Genomic DNA, 21513 nt, shown 5'->3' on the forward strand with positions numbered 1-21513 from the left:
TTCTTACAATCTCTTAGCATTGTTAATGAGTTTCCAGGACCCATAGAGGTAGAGCAGAGCTCTATTTTCATAATTGAGTTATCAGATTATTAACAAAAATACAAATAAAAGAGCTGTTTTGGTTATATATATATATTTTTTTTTTTTTTAAAAAAAAAAAAGGGCAGCATCTGGAGAATCACTCTGTTGTGAGCACCACATAGTGGATAATGGTGGCTCAAGCAAGGCCAAGTAACTGTCAGGGAAAGAAGATAAAATGCAGCTGGGATATGGCCTCCTTTGATTTCAGGGCTGGGACTGTCCTATGAAGGGTTTTGGTTCTTAATATTATGAAGCTGTAGATGCTAGAAGCATTTATTGAATTACTTTATGAGTGTACCCTACTGGTAAAAGAGCTTATGAAGAGTTAATAGATGATTAATCAGCATTGAGGTAAATAATTAGTCAAATGGTGTAGAATCCAACAGGTCAAAACGGGTGCAGGTGTGCCCTGCTTCAGGGACTCCTCGAGCAGGTGGCTGGGCTGCCACGAGAAATCGGCAGCCTGAGGGAGTCTCTGAGGGTGACAGATAGGAGGGGTCTCCCCGCCCCTGCTGTTCCTTGGCAGCCCTCTCCTATGTCCCGACAAGGGGTAGAGGCTGCCCCCGTTGAACACACGCAGAACAGAGGGCTAGACTGTCCGCAAGAATCAAGGGGCTGGACCTTTGTCTCGGCTCGGAGCAGAAAGAGACGTCTGCCCCCGACACCCACAGTGCTGCCTACCCCCACAGTGTCCCTGGGAAATAGATCTGAGGCTCTCAGGGAGGTTGTGGAAGAGGCTGAGGGTCTGGACAGTAGTCCAAACCTGGGAAGCAACCCTGAGAAGAGAGTCAAGATTGGGGGAAGTGCAGAACATAAGGATCAGGGCCAGATGGAGCACCGCATTGTAACCTGTGCCACAAAAAAAGAGCAGAGAGTCCTGGTGATTGGGGACTCCTTGCTGAGGGGCACTGAGGCTCCTATCTGCCTCCCAAATAACCTAGCCAGAGAAGTGTGCTGTCTTCCTGGGGCACGTGTCAGAGACGTTAGGAAGGCTCTGCCACGACTCATTAAACCGGAGGACTGCTATCCTCATGTAGTCATCCAGGTTGGATCCCAGGAAGCCACTATTAGAAAAATGAAGAATATTTAAAAGGACTTTGCATCCCTAGGGAGGATGTTGAGGGGATCGGGGGTGCAGGTAGTGTTCTCCTCTGTCCTCCCGCTGGGTGACTGGGGTGCAGATAGAAGGAGCAGAACAGGACAGGTAAATGACTGGCTGAGGGGGTGGTGTCTGGACCAGGGATTTGGGTATTTTGATCTTAGGCTGTCCTTTGAGAGGCCAGGTATGTGGGCTACGGACAGACACCAGCCAAGCTAGTGGGGCGCAAGTGTGTTGGGGAGCAAGCTCTCTGGGCTGATTACCAGGGCTTTAAACTAGGTTTTATGGGGGAAGGGAGGGAAGCTAAAGGTGACAGAGAAGGGCTGGGGGAAGTCATCACTACTGTCAATGTTGAAGACAGGGAAAAACTTCTGAGCTCTCCCATAGGATTGTCTGAGGGCTCCTCAGAGAAGGTAGCGTTCCCAATCCCCTGTCCAGTATCTTCTTCTTGCATCCCCCCCGGGGTAACTGCACCTGCTGCTTCCCTAAAGCGCCTGTACACCAGTGCATGGATCATGGGAAATAAACAGGATGAGCTCGAGATCTGTGTTCGGTCACAGGGCCACGATCTCGTTGTGATCACTGAGACGTGATGGGACAGCTCGCATGACTGGAATGCTGTCATCGACGGCTATGTCCTCTTTAGGGGTGGGGTTGCCCTTCATGTGAGGGAGCAATTAGAGTGTACCCAGCTCCAGCTGGGGGAGGGTAAAGGACAGGTTGAGAACTTGTGGGTAAGAATTAAGGGGTGGGCTGGTATGGGAGACACAGTGGTGGGGGTCTACTACAGGTCTCCAGATCAGGAGGAGGAAGTCGATGAGGCCTTCTACGAGCAGCTGCTAGTAACCTCACGATCATGAGTGCTGGTCCTCATGGGGGACTTCAATTACCCAGACATCTGCTGGGTAAGCATCTCAGCCAGGCACAAGCAGTCCAAACGGTTCCTACAATGCGATGAGGACAATTTTCTGACACAGGTGGTGGAGGAGCCGATGAGGCGGGAGGTACTCCTGGACCTCATTCTTACCAACACGGATGGCCTTGTTAGGGATGTGAAGGTTACACGTACACGTACATGTACAGACTGGGCGATGAGACACTGGAGAGCAGCCTAGAAGAGAGGGATCTGGGGGTCGTGGTAGACAGCAAGTTGAATATGAGCCAGCAGTGTGCCCTGGCAGCCAGGAGGGCCAACCGTGTCCTGGGGTGCATCAAGCACGGCATCGCTAGTAGGTCAAGGGAGGTGATTGTCCCGCTCTACTCTGCGCTGGTGCGGCCCCACCTTGAGTACTGTGTGCAGTTCTGGGCACCACAGTATAAAAAGGACATGAAACTGTTGGAGAGTGTCCAGAGGAGGGCTACGAAGATGGTGAAAGGCCTGGAGGGGAAGACGTACGAGGAATGGCTGAGGGCACTGGGCCTGTTCAGCCTGGAGAAGAGGAGGCTGAGGGGAGACCTCATCGCAGTCTACAACTTCCTCGTAAGGGGGTGTCGAGAGGCAGGAGACCTTTTCTCCATTAACACCAGCGACAGGACCCACGGGAACGGGGTTAAGCTGAGGCAGGGGAAATTCAGGCTTGACATCAGGAGGAACTTCTTCACAGAGAGGGTGGTTGCACACTGGAACAGGCTCCCCAGGGAAGTGGTCACTGCACCGAGCCTGTCTGAATTTAAGAAGAGATTGGACTGTGCACTTAGTCACATGGTCTGAACTTTTGGGTAGACCTGTGCGGTGTCAAGAGTTGGACTTGATGATCCTTAAGGGTCCCTTCCAACTCAGGATATTCTATGATTCTATGATCTACCTTGACTTTAGCAAAGCTTTCGATACTATCTCCCATGACATCCTACCAGCAAAGCTGAGAAAGTGTGGGATAGAGGAGTGGACAGTAAGGTGGGTTGAGAACTGGCTGACTGGCCAAGCTCAGAGGGTGGTGATTGGCGGAGCAGAGTCTGGCTGGAGGCCTGTGATTAGCGGTATTCCCCAGGGGTTGGTGCTGGGTCCAGTCATGTTCAACATCTTCATCGATGACCTTGATGAGCGAATAGTGTCTGCCCTCAGCAAGTATGCCAATGACACGAAGCTGGGAGGAGTGGCTGACACACCAGAAGGCTGTGCTGCCATTCAGTGAGACCTGGACTAGCTGGAGAGATGGGCAGGAAGAAACCAAATGAGATTTAATAAGAACAAGTGTAGAGTTCTGCACCTGGGAAGGAACAACCTGAAGTATCAGGACAGGCTGGGGGACGACCTACTGGAGAGGAGCTCTGAGGAGAAGGACCTGGGGTCCTGGTGGATGACAGGTTGACCATGAGCCAGCACTGTACCCTTGTGGCCAAGAGGGCTAATGGGATCCTGGTGTGCATTAAAAGGAGTGTGGCCAGCAGGTCAAGAGAGGTGATCCTCCCCCTCTACTCTGCCCTGGACAGGCCTCACCTGGAGTACTGTGCCTAGTTCTGGGCTCCCCAGTACAAGAAAGACAGGGATCTCCTGGAAAGAGTCCAGCGGAGGGCCACAAAGATGATACGGGTCCTGGAGCATCTTCCTTATGAAGAAAGGCTGAGAGACCTGGGTCTGTTCAGAGTGGAGAAGAGAAGACTGACAGAGGATCTCCTCAGTGTATATAAATATCTGAGGGGTGGGGGACAGAAGGATGTAGCCAACCTCTTCTGAGTTGTTTGTGGGGATAGGACAAGGGGCAATGGCTGCAAGTTAGAGCACAGGAAGTTCCGCACTGACATGCAAAAGAACTTCTTCACGGTGAGGGTGACGGAGCATTGGAACAGGCCGCCTAGGGAAGTTGTGGAGTCTCCTTCTCTGGAGATATTCAAGGCAAGGCCTGTCTGGACACCTACCTGGGCAGCCTGCCCTGAGGAACCTGCTTTGGCAGGGGGTTTGGACCCGTTGATCTTCCGAGGTCCCTTCCAAGCCCTACAGTTCTGTGATTCTGTGAAAACTTGGCTGCTAATACTGATGTATGTACAGCTGAAGAACATCTTGTGCAGACATTTATTATTAGCTTTTGTGAACCACTTATTTGTGCACCTTTAATACAAAGAGTGATCCATCATTTGATTGTTCAGGTAACTGCCAGAGGATTTCAGGACCTTTAGTGGTATATAGGTAGTAGCATTTTGACCTTTAAGTCCAAACTAACTCCGCATGGGAAGGTAAGTGCAGCTCCTGTCCAGCTGCCATTCTATTGTCTATTGACAAGACTGAGAATGAGAAGTTTTTTGATGAAAGACAATTCAAAGCACATGCTGAATCCCAAGTTTTTGGGACTAAGGCCTACCTTTATGCAGCGTTACCTGTAAAAGTATCAGCCTGTGATGATGGGAGGAGGTGACGCTATTGTGTCCTGGAGTGTGACGTCCTAAGGTGAGGAGTGCTCTTTGTGAAGCTCCTAGAAATGATGTAGTATTGTTTTTTTCCACTGAGCTTAAAGTTTTTAAATCATGAAGAAAGTCCAGAACTGTATAGTGCCCTTTTTGATAAGCATGTTAGGTATGTGAGAAACCAGGATTTTTCTTTATAGGTGTAGGATTTTGGAAGAATGCAGCCGAATGACTCATGAAGCTATTGTGTGCTCATCCCAAGCCAGAAATTAGGACACTTTTATGCAAGGCATGTTAACATCTCTTAAAATGTTACAGCTGTAAGAAGTGCCTTATTCTTGACATCCATCTGGGTTCTTGAAAAGACTGTGCTTATAGTAATGGTACCATGTGTGGATTATATATCTCACTGTGACTGAAAGGAACCTGGAGCTCCCAGGTTGGGAGATAATTCTGTGTCTTGAGAGTACTGCAAGGGCTTTTAATAACTTAGGATGCTACAAGAAAGCAGCCTGGTGGGAAAGCAATTTGAACGTAAGCAGAACCTCACCAACTTTATTTTCTTCTAAGTTTTGGGAAAATTGTGCTTAATTATTTATAGTCCCAATTCTGAAGTGTGAACACAGTAAGCCCAGGTGGCAAATACTGTCCCATCTTCTCTTCTTGTATGAAGTGTGTAAGACTGGATTAAACTTTGGTGAAGTTTGCAAGGCTCAGAAACTTCTGCATCTGTCCTGTTTCCTCTCCTTAGAACTGCAGGAGCTGCCAGAATGTGATAATTCAGTCCTGTTTGTGTGCTTTGTTGTGTTTCTGCTTCGTTGTTTCTATGTCTAGAGATTGATCGTTAGTTTTAACATGGAAACCATGTCAAGATTTAGCCATGGAAGGATGCATATTCCCAGTACAAGCTATGGCCAGGAGGCTTAACCTTTTGATACAATACACAGAGAAAGAGGCAGCCAGTTGGTTTACCAGCCTTAGACAGCTAGTATCCAGATAAGAAAGCTCCCCTTGCTTGTGTCCACCAAGGTGCAGGCTGTCCCCCTTACTGATCCTTATTTTCCAGCTCGGACTCTATTGCCAGTGGTGCTGCATGGCAATCATGTAACCTTCTGAAAGACAATTGCTTTTCAAATATGTCATAGAGTTGCAGAATAGCACAACTTAGCTTGTTCTGGTCTGATACAGCACAGGCCGGTACAGCTCCTTAATTTTTCAGAATCACAGAGCAGCTGAAGTTGGAAAGGACTGCTGGAGGTTGTTTGGTCCAACTCCCTTCTCAAGGCTGGGTCACCTACAGCAGGTTGCTCAGGAGTATGTCCACATGGCATTTGAATATCTCCAAGAATGGAGGGTCTCTGTGCCAGTGCTTGGTACCCTTATAATAAAAAAAATCCTTGCAGAACCACAGGATGGTAGAAGTTGGCAGGGACCTCTGTGCCACCTCTGGAGACTGTGGCAGGTCAAAAGCAAGAGACCAGAATCCTCCCATGCCAAAGGAGTTGGGTGATACGTGCTCCATGAAAGAGAAAGAGCCCCACATGTTAAAAGTGCAGGTTTGGTGATTATTTTGGACCTGACCATGAGCTGTAGATCAAAAACTTTCTGAGGACACAGATCTTCTTTATTAGGTGGGCCATGTCTGGACATGGCTAGTGTATGGTCTTCAGCAGAAGTTCACAGACTGGGATAAACATAAGAAAAGCATGTCCCTCCTTAACCATTGTGCACAGGTGTCCCACATTCTGCAACCCATTCCCTGTCCCAGCACCAGGCAGGCAGTCCTGTGGCCCAGCTGAAGGTGGTATGTGTTGCGTTAAAGGTTAAACTAATTGGGAGTGATGCCCAATTAGCTATTATAACAACGGTACTGAATTATCACTATTACAGATTCACAAACAACGTAATACACCCTCAGTCTAGTTGCATTCCATGAACTACTGTGGCCACACTTAGAAAGGGTTTGGTCATGCTCAATGAGAACTAGAACACGGCTAGATTTAATGACCAGTGCAATTTATTAAAGCAACAGGAACACAGGTTCTTTGGATTGCTGGTGATAAATTCACGGTCTGCAAAGCACACACAAATACCAAAAGTATGAGTAACACAGCCTGGCTATTAACGTGTTAAAAGGTATAAATGACTCTATAGAGATTTCATAAGTTTCCCGGGGAGGCACTTGGCATAACCAAGTGTTCAAATATTACCCAAAGGCATCTCAATGAGGGGAAGAGAGGCTCACCTGTAAACTGATCCCAGAAGTTGCGATGATATCTTCCCTAACATCATCTCTCTCTTAAGCTAATTTAAATTATTTTCTGTCTTTTAGGTGGAGCTTGAGTGACTCTAATCATGCGTATCTTGGTTACAATTGGTGCAAATTTTTCTTGCTTTTGTTTAAAGGTATAGACTCAGAGAAATTCGAAGTACATGCTCAGGGAGGGACAATTGCATCTTGGAGGTGGGTAGCTTTTGGGATGGAGGTGTGTTTTGGTATTATAATGATGTTATAATAAGAAAAGTTCACTGAAGTACAGCCTTTTGTCAAAAACATGACAGGCTGTTGGCTCAGGGTAGCAAATGTACAGTTTATTGGTTTTGGTGTGCCCAAGAACAATCCCATCTTATCAAAGAGCCTGGCCACGGTGTCTCCACTCTGCTCCACGCTCCGTACTGTTCCTCTTAGAGTCATCACACCAAGTTCCCCCCATGTGATTAACATCTAAGGTTGGAGGCCTAGGGAACTGTAGTGCAGATGCACTCCACCCTGGAAGCTTCTTCAGTGTTTTACCTTTTCTTAAAAATGTGAATATCTGTTTAATTCTGAGTCACCTCAGGCAATTATTCCACAGTGTGGGAAATCTGGATCTTCCCAGACCTTTACCCCAGAAGGAGGGTATTGGACAACAGATTAAGTATCAACAGACCACAAGAAACAAGCCAGCCAAGCATTAGTGAACACCAGCTGGAGAACTTCTTCCAGAAAATTGGATTAACTAGATCTTTTGCTGAGTATAGGTAGATTTCAGACTGTCACATGTATGGTCAGCTTTTCTATCGGCCAGAACCCGTGTGCAGCAATCAGCCAGCATCTTCTTACCTCCCTAGATGAAATCCTACTTCCTAGCATCGGTGACACTTGATTATTTTTTTTTCTTCTTGGTGTGTCATCATCTAGGAAATGTGGAAGTACTGCTGGGATGCAGGGTCAATGTTGTGTTTGGAGGTGGGATCATGATCCCCTTCTGTCCTCACTGTCTACCCTCAGCATGCTGCAGGCCGTTTCTGTCCTCCTGCCACAGTACTGCATTGAACTTGTGGGTGGGCAGTTGTCTACCTGAATCCTGCTCAGTCGCTGTTTCCCAAGCATAACACCTTCAGTTCCCACACATACTGTCCTGTCATCATCTGCTGCCTTCCTCTCTGACTCTCTGTAATGTCCTCCAAGTGGATGACCAGATATAAGGTCCTGGATTTGGGCATTACTGCCTTCCTCTGGAACCAGCTGAGGTATGTCCTTTTTCAGTATTGCTGTAATTGGTTTTTAGCTTGGTTTTGTCATTAATCAAGTGTGTTTTTAAATCATATATGTAAGGCAAGCACAGCTCTTCTGTGCCTCCTGTGTGAATTGATGTGAGTGGATTTTCTTCCAGCCTTACAAGCTCTTAATGAAAACACTGACTTGAACTTGACCAAGGACTGACTCCTGAATGGAACTTGTTCATAATTTTTTTTTCTCAATCTGACTCTGAATATTTAATTGTCTGCTCTCAGTTTCCAGTCTGGCAGTGCAGGTGTGGTATACCCATGTTGCCCTGCTTAGCCAAACTCCTTTATACTACAGGAATATTAAAGACACTCTCCTCACTGCTTTTCCTTCCTTGCAAATTTTGCTTTGATTAAAAACTTATCCTCAGCCTAATTTTCCTTCTGAGTAGTGTTAAATTCAGCCTCACTGAAATAGGCTCAGCAGCGGTGCCTTTTTTGCCTCTGTAACAGCTGGAGGTTGTCTTTCCTGAGTGTTTTCTGGGTGCATTAATGCAGTCTTTCACTCATAGTTGAGAGTTATGCCTTGTAGTCTTACAGGAAAGTGTTACTTTCCTTGTGAGAGCAGGTTCTGCTGCATTGCAGAACAGCATGCACATCTGATAAGGAAGTGGAGGCAAGGGCTGCGTGCTTTGTTCCCAGAGCAGCCAGAAATATGAAAAAGGCTAACATGGAAAAAGGCTGTAGAGCCTGGGTTAGAGCCTCTGGGAGGGTTTGGTGTCAGCTTGACAAGGAGGGCTGGGATGCACCACAACTGTAGTGTATGAGGTGGGGGACCACAGCCATGTCCTGTGACACAGTGTTCAGGATGCCCAAGGCATGGCCACAGATGTTCAGAAGATGTCCCAGTATGAGGATTCCCCCAAGGGAGTACAAAACCTGCTATGTAAAAATAGAAGTGCCACCCTTGCAGGGAGAAGGATGTCTGTTCCTTAGCAAGCTGGTGAGAAGGGCTTCTGTGGTCATGCTAGGGTTAGTGACATCCTGTGGGAGTGTGAGTTTTGGTCAGTGCTCTTGTGGGAGGTTGTTTTTGTGCCAGAAGTGTGTCACTGCACATCCTTGTCTGAGTCCCTCAGAAGGTGGCTGGTTGAGCAGGAGCCATACAGGGGCTGTTGCTCTGGAGCATGGAGGTGTTGGGCTGCAGCCAGGACTTTTGGGTTGTTCATCAAAGCCCCTGTTAAAGTTGCACAGCCCCATGTCAGCAGGGGAATTGCTAGGAGACTGCAGGTACTTCACCTTATGCAGATGGCTTTGCTTGCACAGTAGTTAAATTTTAAAGAGATTTTTAAGTTTGCATGCAAATGATTAGACAGGTAGCAATGTTTGGCCAGCCAGCTGCCAACATGCTTGTGGCAAAGTGTAAAAGCTTGTAAGGCAGAGCCCGATGTCATGCTCAGTAATTAGCGAAGAATGAGCAACTCTGCAAATGGGGAAGCAAATCTTGGCAAATAAAGAAATCTGGAGAGTTAAGTGGCAGGGGAGGGTGAATTCCAGCATGCAGAGAAAGAGAGGCTGGGGACGCCATAATTAAAGGAGACAGACTAACTCCTCTGCAGGAGCAAAATGAGTCTGATGTAACTTGCCCTTCTCTGAGAGCTGCTGAGCAAGGAAGGCCAGGGCTTTGGAGCTGTGAGACAGGGAGCAAGTGAGTTTACTGTTATGCTGCTGAGTTGATTCCTGAGTTTGCTGGTCACTGCAGTCTTGTTGCTTTTGGCATTTCCAATTTTCTCCTCAGTCTAGTGCTCCTTGTTGCTGTCATGCTGGTGGGTGTGTTGGGTGCAGACCATCTGTGAAGGCAGGATTGGACCTCCTGCTCTGGGGAAGGGACCATGAAGGCTTTGGCTGTGGTGCCCACGATGACTGCCATGAGTTCCTTGTCAGAGGAACTTAGCCATGTTGAACCTCATGCCATTGGCCTCTGTCCATCAACTGAACCTGTCCAGTTCCCTCTGCAGGGCCTTCCTACCCTCCAGCAGATCGACACTTCCCCTCAGCTTGGTGTTGTCACACTCAATCCCTTCATCCAAATCATCAATATAGATATTAAAGAGGATGGGCCCCAACACTGACCCCTGGGGAACGCCACTGGTGACCAGACATCAGCTGGATTTCACTCCCTTCAACACTACTCTTTGGGCCTGATGGTCCAGCCAGTTTTTAACCGAGCAAAGAGTGTAGCTGTCCAAGCCATGGACTGCCAGCTTCTCCAGGAGAATACTGTGGGAGACCATGTCAAAGTCTTTGCTGAAGTCTAGGTAGACTAAGTCAACAGGCTTTCCCTCATCCACCAGGTGGGTCACCTGGTCATAGAAGGAGATGAAATTGGTCAGGCAGGACTTGCCTTTCATGAACCGCTGCTGACTGGGCCTGATCCCCTGGTTGTCCTGCATATGCTGTGTGATTGCATTCAGGATGACCTGTTCCATCACCTTTCCTGGCACTGAGGTCAGGCTGATGGGCCTGTAGTTCACCAGATCACAGAACCACATAATGGTTGAGGTTGGAATAGATCATCTAGTCCAACCCCCCTGCTCGAGCAGGGTCACCTAGAGCATGTTACACAGGATGGCATCCAGGCGGGTTTTGAATATCTCCAAAGAAGGAGACTCCACAACCTCTCTGGGCAGCCTGTTCAAGTGCTCTGTCACCTGAACCGTAAAAATGTTCTTTCTCATATGGCAATGAAACCTCTGTGGTTCAGTTTATACCCATTACCCATGGTTCCATCACTATTATGATGATTAAATTCTTACATTCCCACAGCAATTTGGATGGTTGCTAAACATTAGGTACCAAAAATAGGCCCTGCTGGATCTAACCTACCTGTAATCATTGATTAGAAAGCTTTCAAAGAGATGAGTAAGATGGTGCCACTGCCATTAGTGTTGATTTCCAATAAGTCTCTGAATACTTGATAGGCACCAGGATCTCAGAAGGTGGCACAACATTAATTAAAAAAAAAAAAAAAGATAAAAAGATAAATGGAATGAGCTGGGTAATTATTGACGGATTAACCTGACATTGCTTCTGGGCAAAATAATGGACTACTTGAAGTGGAATTTGATCAACAGAGAATTAAAGGAGGATAATACAATTACTGCAGTTCAGCAAGGCATTTTAAAAATAGATCTGATCAGCTTCACGTGGTATCTTTGCCTGCTGAGGATCAGGTCAGCTCTGCTCTGAGTCCTTATCCCACCATGGTCTACACTGTTTGAGGAAGGCTGGAAGGAGGCATCCACCCAGCTCGTGGTCACGGAAGGACCAGGTTGCTTATCTATCAGAGGAGTACTCCTGGAATGGCAGGTGCTAGGAGGGCTGGAGACCTCTGACAGACTCAGGTTTTTTGGATGGTTGCATTTGCAGACAGTGGGAGCAGCCATTCAGAGCTGTTCGTTATCTTAAATCTTTCTGTCTTTATTCAGTGCTCCTGGAGGAGATGGCTTCTGCATGAGTCAGGATGAATTACTGCCTGTTGAATCCCCAGGATTAGCTGACTGGCAAATATCTGCCCTCCCCTGCACAGCACACACCAGAACAGTGCTTCTGTACAAAGGTGCTGTGGTTTCATCAGACTCATTATCTGCTTTAAGCCACGTTTTGGGAGGGTCTCACCACTGTGCAAATAGAATTATGATTTTCAGTTTGCATTGTACTCTATTCTCTAAACAGCAGGTCCTATGGAGCCACAAACTGGAGTACCTGGCTTGTGATGTGGGGTGCCAGAGGCAAGCTGTGTCTCCAGTTTGCTTTGCTGTTAGACATTAACTGTTCTGCTGTGGCTGTCCTGTTAGGTGGCTCCACAAGTGGGACAGGCCTCAGAAGCCCTGGTGTTACATGAGTTGAATTCCAGCTCACACAAATGTCCAGACTGGGTTATGGCATTTGCACGGCTCCCCTTCACTTCTAGCTCTTCATCACCAGACAAAACCTGTTGCTTTTGTCTCTGAGTAATTGGAAAGAAAATCAAGACCCAACAGTTTCCCAAAAGGAGGAAATACAGCAAGGCACTGAGCTGCACCATCTCTGTTTCCTCCACCTTTTGCACAAGTTAATCACAAAAACAAAATGCTAAATGCTTTTTTTACAAGCAAAATTCAACCTCATAATTTGTGCTGCTGTATTATAAAAAACCAGCCAGAGTGATTGCTGATGAAACAAATAATGTGTAGCACATTCTGAGATAAAAGAAACATTGGGCACATGGCACCTGGGTCAGCTGTCTCCAAGCCCAGACAGGAGCAGCCAGAGGATAGCCATGCATGGGGACTCCCCAGGAGCTTTACACAATGGGTTTCTGTGTTTGAGGCTGTGTGTGGTTGCAGATCACAAAGCCCAGGTATTGATGCAGAGCTACCCAGTGTCCTGGTCCTGACAGTGAACCCATGTGGACACTTCCATGCTTGCCGTGGCTGCAGTTGGGTGTTTGCCTTGCTGAATGGGCAGCCTGTGAGGAGCAGGCTGAGTTTCCTGGGTGTGTGAAACAGGATTCATCAGCACTCATATTTTGATATTTTATTAGTGCAGTCCCACTGGTAGGTAGCTTTGAATTACCTACAAATATCAGTTAAACAGCTCACCTGCTTCTTTCATTAGTGACTTTAAAAAAAAAAAGAAAAAAAGTCAAAGGCTACGATTTTAATCTGTTGCAGGTTACATCCAAACACTGTTGGACAGTACAGGCAAGGTGTTCAGGATAGCACCTTTAGTTCCAGGGGATCTTTAAGAGCTTTTTTAACCTTCGTGCCCATCATCGCTGTTCTGCTTTCATGTAAAAGCATTGTGACATTTTGCACTGACACTGAATCCCAGCAGCACCTCTCCTTGATGCATCTCAAGCAGTATTTGTCCTTCCTGTAATGCTGGAAGTTAAGTGGGCAGCTGTCTCCTGCCCACTGTCTATTTTTACATGTCTATTTTATACATATCTAATTTTTACTTCTTGTTTTACTTAGCTTGAATAAATAAGTTGCAATATTAGACTTTCAACTTGGTTTCCAAGAAGGAACATTGGCCTTTGAAAACTTAACGACTGTATAGGGTTTGTTAATATCCCAAGTCTCTTTGGGCAAATGGGACTTTATCTAGAAAGTGCATATACAAATGCAGGGCATTTACTTCTGAGTTACTTCTCAGTTGGCATATCTGCCCTCTTGGTGCTTTCGCTGCCAAGCCAGCCTGACCAGCTGCCCACACTTAGTGCTGGGAGATGCTCTGGTAATGACCTGGAACATTCAGGAACTCAGGAAACCTTTCCTGGAGATGGGGAGTGCAGCCCAGATGCTACTTGTGTCCTGTTCCCTTGCCATGCTGAATGCCACCATGTCTCAGGTCATGCTGGCTCTGCTGCACCCACTCGAGGGGCAGGTTCTTGCAGTGCGTGTCCAAGGCTGCTCTTTCTTCATGGGCTTGGCCCTTCCCATTGGGAGCGGGGCAGCCAGTACAGGAGGTTTGCGCATTCCACACAACAGTGTGAAGGCTTGTGGCTGAAACAGCCTTTCTAGCCAGTCAAACATCAAAAATGATGTTTTCATTTTTATTACTTTAAGGCCATAAAACACTATAGAAGTTCCAACCAGCTCTGTAGGCCCCAAGGAGGATTCCATCTTGCTTGTGGCTTGTCCAGAGACCCCATTGTTTGTGTGGGCTGCCAGGCCATCACCAGGTCCTGTGCTTCATCTTTGTTTGCACTCTGCAGAACTATCCAATGTTTTGCAAATGTAAATGCCAAGATAAGCAGGCATGCCAAGGATAACCTTCAAGAAATGAAAGAAGAGTTTTAAGACAAGAGAATTTAGTTTTTTAAAAAATGTCCTTGTGGGAACTGTGGTCAGGATTTTCTTTAATTTTTTATCGAAAGAGTTAAATCTTTACCAAAAAGATCATTTTTTTCTGGTTTTGTTAGTTAACTGAGGTATGAGTTAAAATTGTGCTTTTGTTGATTGCATTGGTTGGTTATCAGTAAAGAATTCCAGGTCACAAGAGGTGATGTTTCATTAATCCAAGTAACAAGCAAGTAAGGAAGCTCAGATGCCTGAGAACCATACTGTGTGTATGTAGTCGGTGTTGGGGTGATGCTCAGAAGCGCTGCAGGTTCCCAGCACACAGGTGAGTGGGTTTCAGCCACCCATGATTAACTTTGAAGGGAAGATCTGGTGCTGTGATGCCCTTGCTGTGCCACTGCTGCTGTCCAGATAACTTTTTGCCCCCTCCGTTATCGATGAACTTCAGTGTCCAGTGCTTGGCTGTAGGCAGAAGTCCCTTGAGAGCATCCCCTGTAGGAGCCTCTGCTTGCCTTCCAGGGGGGACTGGGGATATGGCCCCATACTGCTGGTGACCATTGGACATCCCTCTTCCTGTGCTGTGCTACAGGCCAGCAGGAGCTGGACTTGGTGATCTTTGGGGGTCCCTTCCAACTTGGGATGTTCTGCTATTCCACCATTCAAGGAGTGGGACCTAGCCCTAGGGCAGCAGCTCTGACTTCTAGGATGTGTGTGGGGCGCAGGGAGCACAGCCCTGCCATTGGGCAGCACATCTTGTCCCTGTGTGCTGTGCCTGCCACTGCAGGATGGCCTTGGCCAGAGCAGTGGTGATGTTGTGGTAGTTCAGTATCCTGTTGCTGAATGTTACTCTCCATGAACAGTTCAATAGACTTGAGTGAGTCACTTAAACAGACACCATCAGTGCGAAAATAATTGTCTGGGAAGCCTGTGCCTGCCAGATCGCCAAGTAATCCTCACAAGTCCTGTGACTGGAAGCCATCCAGAAGGAGTGTTTTCTCTTTGATGTTCTGTTGAAAATGTGTTGAGGAAAGGCAGTTTCAGCCTTTCCTACAAAAGTGCGCAATCCACTGTCCCGTGCCCCTCCACCTATCGCCTGGCCCATCACCTGCCTGAGCTGCTGGTACTGTGGGTGCCCCTGCAAGCTGATGGCATTACTGTGGCATGTCCCTCACCTCAGATCAACAGGGGGAGGGGAAAGTACTTGGCAGTGAATTGCATGAAATTGTTTCATAAGATCAAAAATGGATACAGGTGGGAAGCAACCCCTGGAGGTCCCTGGTCTTGTGCACCCCAGCAGGGCCATTAGGTCAGGTTTTTCAGGCCAATGTCCAGCCATGTGATGAATTGCTCTAAGGATGGACATCCCATATAATCTCTGAGTCCAGATTGTGTTCACAATGGCAATCTTTTCCAATCTAATTGGAAATTCCCATGTTCCATCACTGCTTGTCCTGTTCCATTGCACCTCCAAGGAGAGTATGGTTCTAGCTTCTATCTTTCCTCCTCCTGGGCAGCTGCAGATGGCATTGGGATCCCCTTTCATGTTCCTGTTTCCAGCTCTCAACTGTCCTTGTGTTCATGGCAGCCCTACAAGTACTTTCAAGAATGGAAAAAAAAGAAAAAAGTAGTAATTTCAATGAGAACTCAAACTGAAAATGTTCTCTTACTTTCCATGCCTTTGAGCTTGATCTCTGTCTAATATGTAATCATACCACTTTCTCCAATGAGGCTGCTGAGCTGGTTTGTTTAGAAATTCCTAGAGCCTGGGAGAAGGTATTTGCAGACATGCTCATTTCCTCATTTTCCCAACACTGCTAAAGCTAAGCTCTGAGTCAGAAAAGTGTACAAGCATCGATAGGATGTGATCTTCCCCTAGTACATTCCCATCATCATGATTTTCTAATTAAGCCTGTGACTACCAGCTAGAAGCGTACAGCATCAAAGCCACCACAGTCATTGAAATGACTCAGTTAATGTGTCTAGATTTTATTAAAGAAATTTCTATTTAATTAAGTCTTGATCCCGTCAAAATCAAGAGGGAGTGGTAGGATAGCAGGATTTCTGAGAAATCATATTTGAATGGCAGGTAGTTTGTACTTTCTTTAGTATCTGCATCCTGAGACACTGTGATGTGCTGGTCTTGCAGCTGACTTTTGGGATCAGCTGGTCTCGTGGTCAGGTCAGGGTTATCACAGAATCATAACCCTGTTGAGCCAGCTTAACTGCCACAAGCCTGTGGATGAGCACAGAGAGGGACTCACTGTGTCTGCTCTGCACCTATGTGCTGGTCCCATGCTGAAGTGGGATGCTGTTGGAGTGCAGGGGGTTCTTGCCATGAGCCCTTTTTGCAGGTGCGTTGAGCAAAGGTCTGTGCAGGCTGAGCACAGACAGGTATCTGTGTGCTGGGCACAGGAGGTATGTGACCTGCTCCAGCTTTGCTGTGGTTCTTGCCTGGGTCTGGCAACTTCTGAAATATGGAACCATGAGGTGCACATCTCAGCTCCATCAAGGACACTGGTTTCTGGGAGAGGATCATGATGGAGATCAAGGAGGTTTGTTCTAATCCAGGTTTGCCAAGCAGGGATGGTTGCTTGGAGATGCTGTGGCAATGAAAAGTCCTGCAAGACACAAGTGTCTAGAGACACTATAGTAATTCCAGTGTTTTTAATGATGAGTTTAGAGCATTACTGCCTGATCTCTGACGTTTGTGCATAAGAGAGAGGATAGATAGATAGTCCTGTGCCAAACCTCTTCAGTTAGTCAGGGCTTTCTCAGCTGATTTACTGCTCTCAAGCATGTCATATGCTTTAGTTTCCTTCTCCCTGTACCCAAGTCAATATTCCTGACAGACCAGGGGAATCACTGCTGTAAAAGCCTTTGCAATCTTGGAGAGAAGGACCTGAAGATACACAGGGACTCGATGATGGGCTCCCTTCATTTGATAGGGCTGTTCTCCCAGTGGGAGCCTGAAGCCGCATGTACAGTGCTTTGGCCTGGTCGCACAGGAGGATGTGGGTACATAGGGATGTAAATGAGTACAGAGACAAAGGATGTACTTGCAGTTGTTTTTATTTGCATCTTCTGTGTCCCTGCACACTGAAATATGGAATTGTTTTACAGTCCTGTTGCTGTTGTGCTCCCCAGAGCCATTTCTGAGATACAGGCTGTGGGACCGGGAGTGTTTCTTGGCACTGTGCCACTGCAGCTCACAGATTTTTGCCAAAAGCAGTGAATTCAGGCTGGGGAGTGAATATGCACAAACTGGCTATTATTAAGACAGTGTCAATGATAGCTGCTGGCTGCAGGGCAGAAGAGAGCCTAGGCATGGCCAAGCTAAATCCCTATTGCTGAGCAAAGGGAAAGCGAGCACAGGAACACCAGACTTTCCCTGAGGAAGACATAACCATTTATAATGGCCTGGGGAGGGCTTGCCAGCGTGGCAGAGCCCTAGGGAAATTGTCCCACACTGTGGCACTTGGTGTGCAGAAGGGCTTTGGTGTGCAGCCAAGATTTTCTCTTCACTGCAGGAACCAGCACTGTCACTTGTGTATCTCTTCCATTTCACTTTCTGCACAGCCCTGAGCATGTGGGAGTTTAGCTTGGTGTGCAGGCAGGAGTCCTGCAGTATAGCTTCTCTGTCCCCTGGTTTTCCTGGCCAGCAGCTGGGTTATGGCCAGGCTCAGGACTTGGGAGGAGAATCTGTCTGGGTCCATGGAGCGGAGGTGCTCCATCAATTCTGCTAGCCAGGAAGGGGCAGTGCTGTCAGCTCCGGGCCCCATATACTGTGGGACTGGGGGACAGATTTTAGCAATGTCTACAACACACCCATGTTTGCTCTTTTCTTTCTCCTCAGAAACAAAGGAAGAGCTGGAAGAGCTGATGTCTGACATAAAAAAGACAGCAAACAAAGTGCGCTCCAAGCTAAAGAGTGAGTATTTGCCTGTGATGCTGCTATGGGGCACCAGGTAAGGGGGTATGCCCGCTGTACTCCTGCCTTACAGCCTCTGGAGTCACCCCATTGAGTCTCTGTCCCAGGACAAAGGTGAGGGAACAGAGACATGAGTGCCCAGCCGGCTTATGCGCAAGTCCCTGCTGTGGAGTCTCAGGCCAGCCTGAGCACACCTGTGGCAAGGCCAAAGGGGTTGGGTTGGCAGGGCTGGTCTCGTCATCCCTTGCTTTTCCATCTGCAGTGCACACTGCCTCACCAGTGGCAGCAGGACAGCTCTGCGCTGAGTAGTGGGGCCTCCTGCTATCCCAGCTGTGCTGCCATAGGGTCCCAATGCAGAGGCTCTGTGGGGCTGGTGGAGGGCGAGAAACAAGCTGTGGGCGTGGGGAAGGCTGTCCAGTCTCATTAGTATGCTCCATTGTCTTGGTGTGTCTTCTACCATGGGTGGCATGGGGACAGAGTGCGGTGTGACTCACAGTTTCTGCAGTCAGAAGAATCAATCTCTTTGACAAGCAGAGGGAGGACGATGTGGCTGTCAACACGCAGATGGCTGTGGTTGCACTAGAGCACTTGGCTGAGCCCATTTTGCTGAGGGAGTCTGAGTATTCAAGATCAGACCCCAGGGATGGTGGCATCTCGGGGCAGGACACAGGTTGCACTGGCAGAGCTCAGGTTTGTTGGCACTGGTCTTGGGACCATGTGGGATTTGGAAGAGCTCATTGCAGGAGACTGTCTGTACCTGAAGGGCTGCGCAAGGAGCTGGTGCTTCCCCTGCACCGACAGCATTTTCCTTGATCCTGAGGTTTTGTGGGAGCCCTGCAGTCATGGAGGACTTGGAAGTGGCTGGGGCTGTTTGTTAGATTTGTCTCCACTAGTGTGACTGTGGTCTGTCTGGATGCCAGAAGGAGCACTTACACTTCTGTTATTCCCTTGCTCCCTCTGTCCTCCTGAGATGTGATCTCACCTAGACCCAGGATGGAAACTGAGGTATCAGCTTATGTGTTCTGCAGACCAGGGGATCCCTTCCAAAGAAGCAGGGCCCCTCTGGCTGGGTAGCCTCACAGTACTGAGATCTCTGGAGCCTAGGTGGGGACAGGGTGTAGTATGTCCTGCTGCAGTGATGCCTGCAAGCCTGCATCCAGAGCACCCAAGGAGCTCTCCCTGTGCAAAGTGACAGAACAGAGTTTCTTCAGGGGGCACTCTGGGAGGTGCCCCACTGCTGTCCCCTCCAAACAGAGCAGTGGCACCAGCTGCTGCTGCTGCTGTGGTTACTTCAGACTTCACAGCAGTTACTGGAAGAAGAGCTAAGCACTAATGGTTTCTTTCGGGGACATACAACATACTCTATAAATCACAGGTTTTTATGCTATTGCACCAAAAAAAATATCCTTTTCTATACATGTTTTATTTTGTTTTTAAGAGGCTTTGAGAGCCTGAAGAATTGCAGAACAGGTTCTGATTCCCACTTCCTTCTTCTAGAAAAGACTCACCAGTATTGTATTTACCTGGAGAAGCAGACTGTTAGTCCTTGTGCCTTGTCCCAAATCACCTCATGACCAGCACGATCAATGAAAGAAAACAGTCAGGAATGATCAAAAACACCATCTGCTGACAATGGATTGACTTCTTTAGGAGAGATACTGCTCATGCAGTGGCTAATTCTAATTACCAGCTTCTTGGGAAAATGTGATTTTATTAATTATTATAAATGTACAATGTTTGCCAATACTGTTCCTTGGGAACAGGGAATGATTTATGACAAATGCTGTGGAAGACCAATTGCTGATGAAATGTGCTGTGCAGGCAGCATCCAGTCACTCTCCCAGGCAGGGGTATGCATGTGAGAAGTGCCACGGCTGTCTGGTTGTGTGGGATGGAACCTTTCGAGATATCCCCAGATACAGATGCTTGTTCCAGAAGAGAATAGGAGGAAATGCAGAATTTGTGATGATATTCTCTAGCACTTCCCTAGAGCACACTGTGCTGTATGACTCCCTCTGCAAGCACCACGATATGTTCCCTAGACCCACTCTTCCTTAGAAGCTTCGGTGCTGCTGCTGTCTGCAGAGTGGTGCTGTGGAGCCACCTGCACTGACCAGCACATGGCAAGCACAGAAATGCCCACATTGCTGGTGGTGTCCCTGATGCACTGGCTGGCCCTGGGGAGCCCCTGCTGCAGGAGGGACCTGTCTTGTGCTGGGCTCGGGGGTTGTGCTGCAGCATGGAAGGTGCCAGGGTCGGGCTTGGAGAGCTGTGGAGATGTCTACATCAGGAATGGGGCATTTCAGCCTAACCTAGGGAGTGCCACCAGCTCACACTGATCTACCGGGAGGTGTGTAGCTCTGTATGCTGTGCCAGCCTGCTGGTGGGAGATTTCTTCCAGGCTTTTAAACTCCCTGTAAAGATCGTAACATAGGAGCTATTGAATTAGCATGTTCTGAGCTGACTGAGGGGATTTGCACTCTCTTCCTCTGTGGCAGACCTACCGTGCAACACCATGCCCTCTCCCTGCCTGGGCCCCAGTGGGGCACTGAGTTGTGCAGCGCTCCTATGTGCTGTTATTTGTAGTCTTAGGGCAAGTGAAAAATTAATCTCAGTTAGTTGTACTATGGCATAATTAAAAGGACAAATCTCTGCTTTGCTGAAGGCGAATGTTCAGCAAGACGAGGCCCTCTCTCCAGCCTGGGCATTGTGGTCTCTCCTGTGCAGGGCTGACCTGCTGTTTATAGTGCCCCTGGAGAAGTCTTGAGCTTTGGTATTTTGCAGAGACATTTTAACTCTGTATTTCCTCATCCTGCATAGCAGGGGGAGAAGAGCACTGTGTTCCCTTTTGTTTGAATACCAGAAAGTACAGAGATCAGAGCTGAGCATCACAATAGTTTTGCCGAAAACCTTGCTTACCAGCCTGGGAGTGACTAATGCTCTTCACAGCGCTGAGTCGGTCCTGTGGCCAGGCATAGCTGTAATGCACGTAAAGGATAATGCCTTCCAGAGAGATGAGTGCCCTCACCTTCTGAGTCTTCACAAACACTTCCTGGCATGCCTTCTCTGAGCTTCAGGTTGGGCTGCATGACCTCCTGAAGTCCATTTAAGGCTGAAGTATTCTATAATTCTGAATAATTCCCCTTCTGCTCCCCTCAAAGTCAAGAAATAGCCTAGAAGTAGCTTGGGAGACCTTGCTGTAAAGCAGCCTTCTGGTACCTAAAGGAGGCCTATACAAAAGCTGGGGAGGGACACTGCTTGGCATGCCTGACCACGTGCAGGTGAAGCTGCAGGAGCTGGTGGTGAAGAGGACTCATGTTGGTCAGAGCTCCTGTGACCAGGTGCCCAGGTGCCTGGGCACAGTCCTGCGCCCTGCCTAAGCCCCCGCCACTCCTATGGAGACAGTCATTGATTCCTCCTGCCTGAATGGATAATTGCTGAAAATGGAGGGAGTGGGTCAGAAGGGGAATGTGTGCATTGCATTAATGAAATGACACTGTGCTGCCCAGCTAAACCAACAGGCTGGAGTCAGAAACTGGGGATTGCTCAGTGCCAAATGCTTCACAGGCTTCCATCTTTTAAAATCAGTTTGCCATAGAACCTCTTTTTCTTCTCTAAACAGTCTAAAATAATCCATGTCTTTCTTCCCTAATCAGGTATTGAGCAGAGCATTGAACAAGAAGAAGGACTGAACAGGTCATCTGCTGACCTGAGGATAAGGAAAACTCAGGTGA

At 47.8% G+C, this 21513-nt stretch overlaps 1 protein-coding gene across 2 annotated transcripts in view; it reads left to right on the forward strand.

Annotated features, from left to right (window-relative positions):
* STX1A (syntaxin 1A) overlaps positions 1-21513 on the forward strand; it is a 111180-nt gene that overhangs the window by 50338 nt on the left and 39329 nt on the right. For both annotated transcript variants that reach the window (XR_011804263.1, XM_072026103.1), the window contains exons 4-5: positions 17705-17779; positions 21436-21509. Coding sequence is in view for 1 of the 2 variants with exons in the window: in XM_072026103.1 (XP_071882204.1) it covers positions 17705-17779; positions 21436-21509 (149 nt within the window). In the remaining variant the exon portion in view is untranslated. The remainder of the gene's footprint in view (positions 1-17704; positions 17780-21435; positions 21510-21513) is intronic.

Source organism: Anas platyrhynchos, chromosome 20, assembly GCF_047663525.1.
Source record: "Anas platyrhynchos isolate ZD024472 breed Pekin duck chromosome 20, IASCAAS_PekinDuck_T2T, whole genome shotgun sequence".
Taxonomy (NCBI): domain Eukaryota; kingdom Metazoa; phylum Chordata; class Aves; order Anseriformes; family Anatidae; genus Anas; species Anas platyrhynchos.